General features: G+C 44.5%; 1 protein-coding gene across 4 annotated transcripts in view; it reads left to right on the top strand.

Annotated features, from left to right (window-relative positions):
• XPO7 (exportin 7) overlaps positions 1–11,668 on the top strand; it is a 659,915-nt gene extending 648,247 nt beyond the window's left edge. For all 4 annotated transcript variants that reach the window (XM_069213992.1, XM_069213990.1, XM_069213989.1 and 1 more), the window contains one exon: positions 10,453–11,668. In XM_069213992.1, the coding sequence (XP_069070093.1) occupies positions 10,453–10,546 (94 nt within the window). In that variant the 3' untranslated portion in view covers positions 10,547–11,668. The remainder of the gene's footprint in view (positions 1–10,452) is intronic.
• The last annotated feature ends 1,324 nt before the right edge of the window (positions 11,669–12,992 follow it).

The following is a 12,992-nucleotide window of genomic DNA, read 5'->3' as shown; positions in this document are numbered from 1 at the left end:
ACTTGTGAAGCCTGTCGAGCGTTTCGGTCGAGGAAGACGCTGAGAGACCGAAGAGCCAGGAGACTACAAATGGCGTCCACGCCGACAGGTCAAGAACGTTTCGAGGAGGAAGAAGAAGCTTTCTCCGTACACGAGTCGGATTCTGAAGAACTCGACGCCGAAGAAACACCCCAAACCGCGAGTAATACGTCGAAAATCAAGACTCACAAGAAGTCCACAAAAGCCCAGGGGACGCCACCGCCAACAGGCCATGGCTTAACCCGAAAACTAGGTGACCGATCCAAGGCACCGAAAAAGGGCATGCTGGTGTCGAAGTCATCCGACTCCGGTCGAGATACCGCCACACAGCAACCTCGGAGCCGAGACAGCGGCTCCGAGAAACTTCGGCACAGAGACAGCGGCACCGAAGAATTTCGGCATTGAGACACCACGCCGAAAACAAAGAAGGTTTCTTCGGAGCCTAAAAAGACTTCCGAAAAGGTTTCGGTTCTGAAACATCCAGCCTCAGAGCCGAAAACTAGTTCCTATACAGAGGAACAAGGATTAACCTCCCAATTACATAGATTTGGAGAGGAGGTTCAAGCTGTAGAGCCTGACTACACACAAAGAAGGCTTCATATTCATGAGGACACAGGGAAGATAACCACTCTTCCCCCAATCAAAATAAAAAGGAAACTTGCCTTTCAACAAAAGGACAAGCAACCACAGGCAAAAGTGGCAAGGAAAACAACCCCACCACTGTCTCCACCACCATCAATACATGCATCACCAGCAACAGCTCCACCACTGATGCACTCACCAGCTCATACTACAATGAGTCAGGATGATCCCGATGCATGGGACCTTTACGACGCTCCAGTGTCTGACAACAGCCCAGACTCCTATCCTACAAAACCGTCACCACCTGAGGACAGTACATCCTACACACAGGTGGTCGCAAGGGCAGCCGAATTTCACAACGTCACCTTACATTCTGAACCAATTGAGGATGACTTTCTGTTTAACACCCTATCCTCCACCCATAGCCAGTACCAAAGCCTTCCCATGCTCCCAGGAATGCTAAGACATTCAAAACAAATATTTCAGGATCCAGTTAAAGGCAGAGCCATAACTCCAAGGGTGGAGAAAAAGTACAAGCCACCGCCAACCGATCCAATCTATATTACAACACAACTAGCACCAGACTCAGTAGTTGTCGGGGCAGCTCGTAAGAGAGCCAACTCTCATACCTCAGGAGACGCACCACCTCCAGACAAAGAGAGCCGCAAATTTGATGCTGCGGGAAAAAGGGTTGCAGCACAAGCAGCAAATCAATGGCGTATTGCCAATTCACAAGCACTTTTGGCATGATACGACAGAGCTCATTGGGATGAAATGCAACATTTCATCGAACACTTACCCAAGGAGTTCCAAAAAAGAGCGCAACAGGTGGTGGAAGAGGGACAAAGTATCTCAAATAATCAGATACGGTCTTCCACGGATGCAGCAGATACAGCTGCAAGGACAATAAACACTGCAATCACGATACGAAGGCACGCATGGCTGCGCACTTCAGGGTTCAAGCCGGAAATCCAACAAGCTGTGCTCAATATGCCATTTAATGAACAGCAATTGTTTGGGCCGGAGGTCGACACTGCCATTGAGAAACTCAAAAAAGACACTGATACAGCCAAAGCCATGGGCGCATTTCGAAAAACACCTTTTAGGGGAGGGTTTCGAGGTCAACCCACAGAAACCACAACCTCACAAACAAGGCCTACTTACCAGGGTCAATATCAGAGGGGAGGTTTTCGGGGGCAATATAGAGGGGGCCAATTCCCAAGAAATCGAGGAAAATTCCAAGGCCCCAAAACTCCTCAAAATAAACAGTGACTCACAAGTCACACAACCCCATCACATAACACCTGTGGGGGGAAGACTAAGCCAATTTTACAAGCTTTGGGAGGAAATAACAACAGACACTTGGGTCTTAGCAATTATCCAGCATGGTTATTGCATAGAATTTCTCCAATTCCTTCCAAACGTCCCACCGAAAACACACAATATGTCAAAACAACATATAGATCTTCTAGGACTAGAAGTTCAAGCATTGCTACAAAAGGACGCAATAGAATTAGTACCAAATCAACAAAAAAACACAGGAGTTTACTCACTGTACTTTCTAATACCCAAAAAGGACAAAACTTTTAGACCAATACTAGATCTCAGAACACTAAATACCTACATCAAATCAGACCACTTTCACAGGGTCACGTTACAAGACGTTATCCCACTGCTCAAACAGCAAGACTACATGACAACATTAGACCTAAAAGATGCGTATTACCATATACCAATACATCCTTCACACAGGAAATACCTAAGGTTCGTATTCCAAGGAATACATTACCAATTCAAAGTGTTGCCATTCGGAATAACAACTGCGCCAAGAGTTTTTACAAAATGCCTGGCAGTAGTAGCTTCACATATCAGAAGGCAGCAAATACATGTGTTCCCGTACTTAGACGACTGGTTAATCAAAGCCAACACGCTAAAACAGTGTTCACAGCACACAAAATATGTCATACAGACCCTTCACAGGCTAGGTTTCTCCATCAACTACGCGAAATCACACCTTTTGCCGTGTTAAACACAGCAATACTTAGGAGCGACAATCAACACAGCAAAAGGGATTGCCACTCCAAGTCCACAAAGGGTTCAAACATTTCACAAGGTAATACAGGCCATGTATCCAACACAAAAGATACAAGTCAAAATGGTAATGAAACTCCTAGGCATGATGTCTTCATGCATAGCCATTGTCCAAAAAGCAAGATTGCACATGCGGCCCTTACAACAGTGCCTAGCATCACAATGGTCACAAGCACAGGGTCAACTTCTAGATCTGGTGTTGATAGACCGCCAAACATACATCTCGCTTCTATGGTGGAACAGTACAAATTTAAACCGAGGGCGGCCTTTCCAAGACCCAGTGCCACGATACGTCATAACGACAGATGCTTCCATGACAGGGTGGGGAGCACACCTCAATCAACACAGCATTCAAGGACAATGGGACATACATCAGAGGCAGTTTCACATAAATCACTTAGAACTGTTAGCAGAATTTCTAGCACTGAAAGCATTTCAACCCATAATAACCCAAAAATACATTCTTGTCAAAACAGACAACATGACAACAATGTATTATCTAAACAAACAAGGAGGGACACACTCGACACAGTTGTGCCTCCTAACACAAAAAATATGGCATTGGGCGATTCACAACCACATTCGCCTAATAGCACAATTTATTCCAGGGGTTCAGAACCAGTTGGCAGACAATCTCTCTCGAGATCACCAACAAACCCACGAATGGGAAATTCACCCCCAAATACTAAACAATTACTTTCAAATTTGGGGAACACCTCAAATAGATCTATTTGCATCAAAGGAAAACTAAAAATGCCAAAACTTCGCATCCAGGTACCCACAAGATCAATCCCAAGGCAATGCTCTATGGATGAACTGGTCAGGGATATTTGCGTACGCTTTTCCCCCTCTCCCTCTCCCTCCATATCTAGTAAACAGGTTGAGTCAAAACAAACTCAAACTCATACTAATAGCACCAACATGGGCAAGGCAACCTTGGTACACAACACTACTAGACATTTCAGTAGTACCTCATGTCAAACTACCCAACAGACCAGATCTGTTAACACAACACAAACAACAGATCAGACATCCAAATCCAGCATCTTTGAATCTAGCAATTTGGCTCCTGAAATCCTAGAATTCGGACACTTAGACCTCACACAAGAATGTATGGAGGTCATAAGACAAGCTAGGAAACCTACCACTAGACACTGCTATGCAAATAAGTGGAAAAGATTTGTGTATTACTGCCATAATAATCAAATTCAGCCTTTACACGCATCTCCAAAAGATATAGTGGGATATTTACTACATTTGCAAAAATCAAATCTAGCTTTCTCTTCCATAAAGATACATCTCACCGCAATATCAGCTTACCTGCAAATTACTCATTCAACTTCACTATTTAGAATACCAGTCATTAAAACGTTTATGGAAGGCTTAAAGAGAATTATACCACCAAGAACACCACCTGTTCCTTCATGGAACCTTAACATTGTCTTAACAAGACTCATGGGTCCACCTTTCGAGCCCATGCATTCTTGTGAAATGCAATACTTAACGTGGAAAGCTGCATTTTTGATTGCCATCACATCTCCAAGAAGAGTGAGTGAGATTCAAGCATTTACCATACAAGAACCATTTATTCAAATACATAAAAATAAAGTAGTTCTAAGGACAAATCCAAAATTTTTACCAAAAGTTATCTCACCGTTCCACTTAAATCAAACAGTACAATTACCAGTGTTCTTCCCACAGCCAGATTCTGTAGCTGAAAGAGCACTACATACATTAGACATCAAAAGAGCACTAATGTACTACATTCACAGAACAAAACTAATTAGAAAAACAAAACAACTATTTATTGCCTTTCAAAAACCTCATACAGGAAATCCAATTTCAAAACAAGGCATTGCTAGGTGGATAGTTAAGTGTATTCAAACCTGCTATCTTAAAGCAAAGAGAGAGCTGCCTATTACACCAAAGGCACACTCAACCAGAAAGAAAGGTGCTACCATGGCCTTTCTAGGAAATATTCCAATGAACGAAATATGTAAGGCAGCAACATGGTCTACGCCTCATACATTTACCAAGCACTACTGTGTAGATGTGTTAACTGCACAACAAGCCACAGTAGGTCAAGCTGTACTAAGAACCTTATTTCAAACTACTTCAACTCCTACAGGCTGAACCACCGCTTTTGGGGAGATAACTGCTTACTAGTCTATGCACAGCATGTGTATCTGCAGCTACACATGCCATCGAACGGAAAATGTCACTTACCCAGTGTACATCTGTTCGTGGCATTAGTCGCTGCAGATTCACATGCGCCCACCCGCCTCCCCGGGAGCCTGTAGCCGTTTAGAAGTAGATCTTGAACATTTGTACATTTGTAAATAGATTACTTGAAACTTTATTATGTACATACGCAGTCACTCCATTGCATGGGCACTATTACTAGCATACACAACTCCTACCTCACCCTCTGCGGGGAAAACAATCTAAGATGGAGTCGACGCCCATGCGCAATGGAGTCGAAATGGGAGGAGTCCCTCGGTCTCGTGACTCGAAAAGACTTCTTCGAAGAAAAACAACTTGTAACACTCCGAGCCCAACACCAGATGGCGGGATGTGCACAGCATGTGAATCTGCAGCGACTAATGCCACGAACAGATGTACACTGGGTAAGTGACATTTTCCATATATCACTTTTAGACACATTATGTACATACATACTTACTCCATTGCATAGGCACTATTACTATATACACAACTTCTACCTCACCCTCTGCGGGGAAAACAATCTAAGATGGAGTCGACGCCCATGCGCAATGGAGCCGAAAGGGGAGGAGTCCCTCGATCTCGTGACTCGAAAAGACTTCTTCGAAGAAAAACAACTTGTAACACTCCGAGCCCAACACTAGATGGCAGGATATGCAGAGCATGTGAATCTGCAGCATCTCATGCCACGAACAGATGTACACTGGGTAAGTGACATTTTCCATATGTGTGTGTGTGTGTGTGTGTGTGTGTGTGTGTGTGTATATATATATATATATATATATATACATATATATAATAAAATACACACACACAGACACATATCTGTGTGTTTGTGTGCTTTATACTTATCTGCGAAATACTTACATTTTTGTTGTAAAGGCATATATTGTAAAGGTATATGCGTTGTTAAAATTTGCATGGTAGAGGCATATGCATGTAATGCTCGTGTTGTAAAGGCATGCGTTCTAATGGTATGGGTGGTTTGTCATACAAGCCACACAGTTTCACTCTATTCACAATGCCTCCACACTCTACATAATGGCACTCCTCGTCTCACAGTTCCACACCACTCAAAGTCACACAATTCCACTCCATGCCACACATTTCAACTCCACTCAGTTCCTCAGCACTCAATTCCTCTCCACTCCACCCAGTTCCTTTTCAAGACACACAATTCATTCCACACAATTCCACTCACACAATGCCATTCTATTCCAGTCCACTCATTTCCACTCCACTGCACCCAGTTCCACTCCACACAATTCCACTCTGCTCCCCACAGTGCCACTCCACTCCACACAATGCCACTCTTTGCCACTCAGTGCCAGTCCACACAATGCCACTCCACTCCATACAGTGCCGCTCCACACAATGCCACTCCACTATGCTCCACACTGCACATCTCCACTCCACCCAGTTCAGTTCCACACTACACAATTCCACAACTCCACACATTTCCACTCAACACAGTTCCACTCCATGTCATACAGTTCTACTCCACAAAATTCCATACGTCACTCCACACCATTTGACTTCATTCCATGCCACACAATACCACTACACTCCATACCACTATTCTCTAATCAAGACAGTTCCACTCCATGCCACACAATTCCACTACACTCCATACCACTATTCTCTAAGCAACACAGTGCCACTCCATGCCACTTAATGCCATTCCTCACCACACAATGCCAGTCCACACAATGCCACCCCACTCAGTGCCACACAATGCTACTCTTCTCCACCCCAAACAATGCCACTACTCTCCACCCAACACAGTGCCACTACTCCATGCAAAGCCAGTCAGTGTGACTTTACTACACACAGTGCCATTCCACCCTACAGTCACACCACTCCACACAATCCCACTCCACACAGTGCTATTCCACGCCACTCAGTGCCACTAAGTGAAAACGTCACTCCACACAGTGCCACTCCATACCACACACTTCCACTCCATGCCACAATGCAGCTCCACGCCACTCCACTCCAACAAAAACAGTAGATCTTAAATAGGCGAGACCCATTGCCAATGTTTGTTTTTCTACAGTTACTTGACACTTATCTGCTAGAGACTTCTAGTTGCATATTCCTTACCTTTGAATTTCCCCCAGGCGTCAACTGGATCCGTAGAATTTTTTATAGTACCCGTGTGTGCCTTTAGGTGGCGTTGATTGGCTCCACGGTCACTGCCGGTGTCATCCAGGCCTGATATGATGTTGCGGATCCTATGTAGGCACCACCCCGGCATGATGGCATCAGTTTGTTTCTTTCTGTGCCAGAGAGCTACCCCTCAGTAATTTTTTGACTGGCCTTTTTTTTTTTTTTTTTTTAATTGTCGAAGAGTTTTTTGAGTTTTTTGCTCCCAGTGACTCCAGAATATCATTGAGGAAGTCTAGGTTTAAGCCCTGTGGTTCCTGTCATAGGGTGATGTCCATGACAGATCTGCACCTTGTGTGTCTTTGGCACCTAGAGCTCGGCTATGACCCAAAGTATTGCTCTGAGTGTCGCATGCATCGAAGGTTTTGAGGGAGCAGTAAAATAAAAAATAAAAAGCTGGCTCGCCCCAGGCTGTTGTCTCCCACCTCCAGACTACGGCGTACCCTCCTGCATTTGCTGGGATTCACTATAAATGTGCAGAAGTCACACCTGACTCCCTCTCAGACGCTCCCTTTCATCAGAACTGTTCTGGACACAGTGCAGTTTCAGGCTTATCCTCCAGAGCAGCGAGTCCAGGGTATTCAGGCTGTTATACTGAGGTTTCAGCCTCTATCCTGGATCTTTGTGAGAATGACTGAGGCTGCCGGGCCTCATGGCCTCCTGCATCCTGCTAGTGACACATGCCAGATGGCTTGTGCAGGCTCTGCAGTGGGACCTGAAGCTCCAGTGGATGCAGCATCAGGGAATCTCTCCGACATGGTCCAGATCTAAGAAGAAACCGTGCAGGATCTTCAGTGGTGGTTAACGAACTGCAATTGGGTCAGAGAGAGGTCTCCCTTCCCCAACCAGATCTGACAGTAGTGACAGACACGTCACTCCTGGGATGGGGTGGCCATCTGGGAGAGGTGGAGATCAGAGGCATCTCCAGCAGAGTCCGGGCTCCACTTCAACCTGTTGGATCTCTGTGCGACCTGGCTATTATTGAACACATTTCTTCCCTCTGTCAAGGGGAAGATAGTGCAGGTGTTCACAGACAACACCACTGCCATGTGGTACTGCAACAAGTAGGGTGGGGTAGTGTACCCTTTGTCAGGAGGCTCTGCACCTCTGGACATGGCTTGGACAGCAGGGCATATCCTTGCTGGTTCAACACCTGGCGGGCTCGCTAAACGCCACAGCAGACAAACTCATTCAAAAATGTCAGCAGTATGGAGAGCTTTGGTTAGATCTGTTCACCTCCACAGAGAACGTGTAGTTCTAGCAGTTTTGCACATTGGAGTTTCCAAGGTGGCAATCACTCTGAGACTCTTTCCGTATTGAGTGGAACTCAGTCCTCCTATACAACTTTCCGCCCATACCACTTCTGCCCAGAGTTCTCAAGAAGATCAAGAATGTCCGGGCCCAAGTAATCCTTGCGATTCCAGACTGGGCACAGAGAGGCTGGTATCCTGAACTGTTGAGCATGTTCATCGAACCTCCAATCAGACTGCCCCTTCAGGAGGATCTTCTGTCGTAGCAGGAGGAGAGGGTTCTGCACCCAAACCACTCCAGCCTCTGCCGTCTTGCGTGGAGGTTGAACAGCAGTAGTTGACAGCTTTTATTCTTCTGCCCAAAGTCTGTAACATTATGTTGCCAGCCATGCGTCCCTCCACCAAAAAGGTATATGCCAGTCATGAGAAATCGGTGGCATGGTGCACAGGCAAGTCTGTTGACCCCTTTTCTGCCACTCTCTCTGAGGTCCTGCTGTTTCTCCTTTCTCTGGCCCAGCAGGGCTCTGCTATGGGCACTTTCAAACGTCATTTGTCATTTCTGCTTTTCTGAGGTTGCCTGATACCTTCTTTGTTTAAGTTTCCTATTGTTCATAGGTTCCTTAAAGGCCTTACACATGTTTCCTCCATCCCCATTCATTATGCCTCAACGGGATTTGAATTTGTTTGTGACGTTTTTGATGTGCCCTTCTTTCGAGCCTCTTCAAAATTGTCCTCTTAGGCTTCTTACTTTAAAAACAGCCTTCCTTATGGTTATTATAAACTACCAGAAGGTTGAGTGAGCTGCTGTGATTGTCATCTAGGGCACCCTACCTTTCTATCCTGACAAAGTGGTCTTCGCACTAGGACTTTTTTCTACCAAAAGTGGTTACTTTCATGTAGGCCAATCCATCACCTCGCCTACTTTTTATGCATCCCCCACATCCCTCTAAGGAAGAGGAGAGACTCCACTACCTGGACCCAAAAAGAGCATTGGTATTCTATCTTGATCAACCAAAAGAGTTACGGGTGGATGATCAATTCTGTTGATTATGTGGGTGTGAAGAAATGTCTGGCAGTGAGGAAGTGGACTATCTCCAGATGGGTTGTACTCTGCATTAAGATCTGCTACGCAGTGGCCAAAAAAGAGCAACCCCCATGAGGGCTTGCTTTCTCATTCTGCTCGAGCTACAGCTGCCACCAATGCGTTAGCACATGGAGTTCCAGTCCTTGAGATCTGTCAAGCAGCAACATGGACAACCTTGCACATGTTCACCAAACTCTACTGCCTGGACAGTTAGGTCCGTAGAGCTGGTACTTTGTCTATTCGGTCCTGCAGGACTTTCTAGTATGATCTTGGTTTGCAGACCCACCTCCGGGGATAGTGTTGCTTGGATATCTTTTCAAAGGTAAGGAATCTGCAACTAGAAGTCCCTATCGGATGAACAAGTTACTTAACTTCGGTTACACCTTATCTAGTAGAGACATAGTCTAGTTGCAAATTTCTTACCGACCCACCCATCCTCCCCGCTCTGCAAACTGATTTCTAGGGACAGAGATAGCTCTTAAGGGCCTTAGTTTTGATGCACCAATAGTCAGTGTTCTTTATGGCTCTGCGCTTCTGGGGTGGAAAGTCATGAAAAAAAACTGACATCAGCACACTGGGGTTGCGGATATATAGGACCCTCAACTTCATATCCTGCATGGACGATGCTGACAACGGACGTGGAGCCAATTGATGCCACCTAACGGCACACAGGGGTACTGCTCAGAAAATTGTCCAGGTCCAGCTGACGCCTGGTGGAAATTCAAAGGTGAGGAATCTGCAACTAGAACATGTCTCTACCAGATAAGGCATTACCGAAGGTAAGTAACTTGTTCTTTGCAGCATACAGTGGTATCAAATTGGCAGTTTTCTCCATTGTTAAAAGGGTGATAAGGTGCTATAGATTACAACAGTGTCTTAGTGCCAAAATAAATCTGAAAGACTAATGTGAATATTTATGTGATTGAAGATCTTTCAACTGTTTCTTGGAAATATGCAAATCAGTACACATAAATATAGTTCTTTTTTTTTTGCAGATAAGTGATGCATTACTAAACAACTTTTTCTGTGTATCTTCAGATTCACTCAGAATTTGTCTGCATTCAGGCGAGAAGTGAATGATTCGATGAAGAATTCAGCGTGTGGCGTGAATAGCAATGACATGATGAGCTGACACTGTCTTTAACACCCTAGTGTGTAGACGCATCTCTCAGGCCTGGCCCAAGCGGGAGGCCAGGGATGGGAGAGCTTGTCAGATCCTGAAAGCGCCCTTCTCCTCCCAGGGGTGGGAGGGTGGGGTTTGGACGTGGATGCTCTCCCAATGGCTGTAGGAAGAAGAGGGGGGACAAGAGGTAGTTTAAAGGGTGCTCCCACTTCATGGGCATTGAAAGGATAATCAGCCTGCTGCCTCCCCAAGAATGCCCGGATGTTGACACTTCCCCTCTTCAGCCCTCTGCCTTGTATAAACATGTAAATTTTTTCATAACATTTTGAACACTGTTTATATTGATTCAGTTGATAAGAAAAACGTGTGATTGAAGTTTTTATCTTCTAATGCGGGCCCCACCCCCTAATCCTTGGGGCTGCATTATGTGACTGAAGAGACATCCTCCAAGCTTCACAAGAGGAGGTTGTATGAGAGTGGCAGGAAGCACAAAAGAGAGAGAGCGAGGTGTATATTTCCCAAAATGTATATTTTTCTTAATTGCCCTGAAATACCAGCCGCTTCCTGTCACCTCGTTTGAGGTACTCCATGTGTGATGAGAGCCACAGCCCTTTCTGCCCACAGCCTCCTTGCATTTGTCCCCTGCAGCCTAGCCCCCAAGCTCTTTCTGGGCTGGCGGTCAGCACTGCTTTGCACTACTGGGGGTTTTCCTTATTGGACTTGGCTGCTGGGAGGGGAGGGCAGGGCTTGTGCCACAATGTCTCCCTTGCCTTGTGGTTTCACCCATTGTATGGTCTATGACTATCCGATATATTACATCACAGAGTTACATATGTGGTTTTATTGATAGTTGTTCACAGCAAATAAATTAAAGGCATGTGTGAAACTCTTCAAAAAAGTCCAGCATTCCTCTTCTATGGCTGACCAGAGCCGGAAAAACCAGGTCTAAGCTTTCAATCACAGGAAGGCTATAAATGTTTGTTCCATTGAGCCATAGAGGATATACATCTCGTTTCTAAAGGCATGCATTCCTTCCAGTGTCAAGAGGAGTAAATATTCTGAGGAAAAATGCATCAATTTATGTACTCCACCTAGGTTTAATAAATATATTCCCACACTTCGTGCCCATCCCATCTGTGTGATGTTGGTTTGTGTCTTTGCAGAGGATGAAGCATATCTGAAAGAGGTTGTATGATGGGGAGAGGTGTGGGTCACCTCTGCCTACAGAGCACATGGTTTTGAGATTCAGTCCTCCAAAGTTTCGAAGTAGGGGGTTAGTACATTAAAATGTGGCCTCATACTCTTAATGAAAAAAGGTCAGGCGAACATTCAAGGAGCTACATTATATATTTAATATTTAAAGTTAAACTAGACACAGTTGGTACCTCCTGAAGTTTATTTGCAGTGGTTGACAAGTGGGAAGCCCCTCAGTACTCCTTCTCAGTAGTCTGGACACACTGTATGACAGCAGCATCTTTTTCACTTGAATGCAAGCACCTACTGTGGTGTACTCATTCCTCTTTGACAAGTGTGTGTGTATGTATGTATATCGGGTCCTACAGTTGTAACGACTCACTGGTTTTTGTAAGAGGATTGGCTGCATTTAGTGTATGCATTGTGACAGCAAATAAATATCGATGGTTTGTACCGAGCCTCGTCCTCCTCTCATTACCTTAAAAAAATAAATTGCAGTCCAGATAGACCCGCCCTCCAACAGATTTAATTTCTTGCTCTGCTTTAAAAAATGTAGGGCCTGCTAACATTTGTATTGTGTATTGATTTTTTAGTAGTCTGTTCAGTCATATCCTGGAAGCACACCATCCTGTATCCATGATGAGATGCTCATAAGAAAAAAAATCATTACAACAAATCACCACAACAGACAATCAGTAATTGAAACCTCACCAGAACAATTTTATTTTAACTTCCACAGCATTCTCCTACATTGCTCTCCTAAAGAAATATGGTGTTTTCTCTATCAGATATTTTAATGACATTTAGAAATATCAAGCAGGATCCCAACAGACCCTAAAAGCAGAGTGAAAAAACTGTCCAAATAACGCCAGAACAGAATGTCTATACATAGGCAACATTTGGTTACGGTGTTCTGCTTTTTAAAACAAATGTATGATCAAAATGCCAATATAAATTTCGAAGCAGATACATGGAAGCTTTGCGGTTCAAACATCTTTTTCATTTCCCACTTTACGAAGGCTAAAAAATAAATGGAAATGTTTTCCTAGACATTTGGCCTCATATAAAGGAAGTGAATCAAAGGCTGCCTATGTATCTACCATTCCGCACACCGAAAACCCATTATTTCTTTTTTTCTGACTTTGTTGCTAGCTTTCACTTTGTTTTAATTTATGCAGATTAAAATGAAATTCAGAAGCTGTGATAGGCTTTCTGGATAAGCCAGTCAGATTTCCGCACCTCTTGTGGTCAAAATCAGCAG

This window comes from Pleurodeles waltl, chromosome 11 (assembly GCF_031143425.1).
Source record: "Pleurodeles waltl isolate 20211129_DDA chromosome 11, aPleWal1.hap1.20221129, whole genome shotgun sequence".
NCBI lineage: Eukaryota > Metazoa > Chordata > Amphibia > Caudata > Salamandridae > Pleurodeles > Pleurodeles waltl.
The sequence above is the reverse complement of the archived record's forward strand: the minus strand, read 5'-3'. Positions and strand labels throughout refer to the sequence as shown.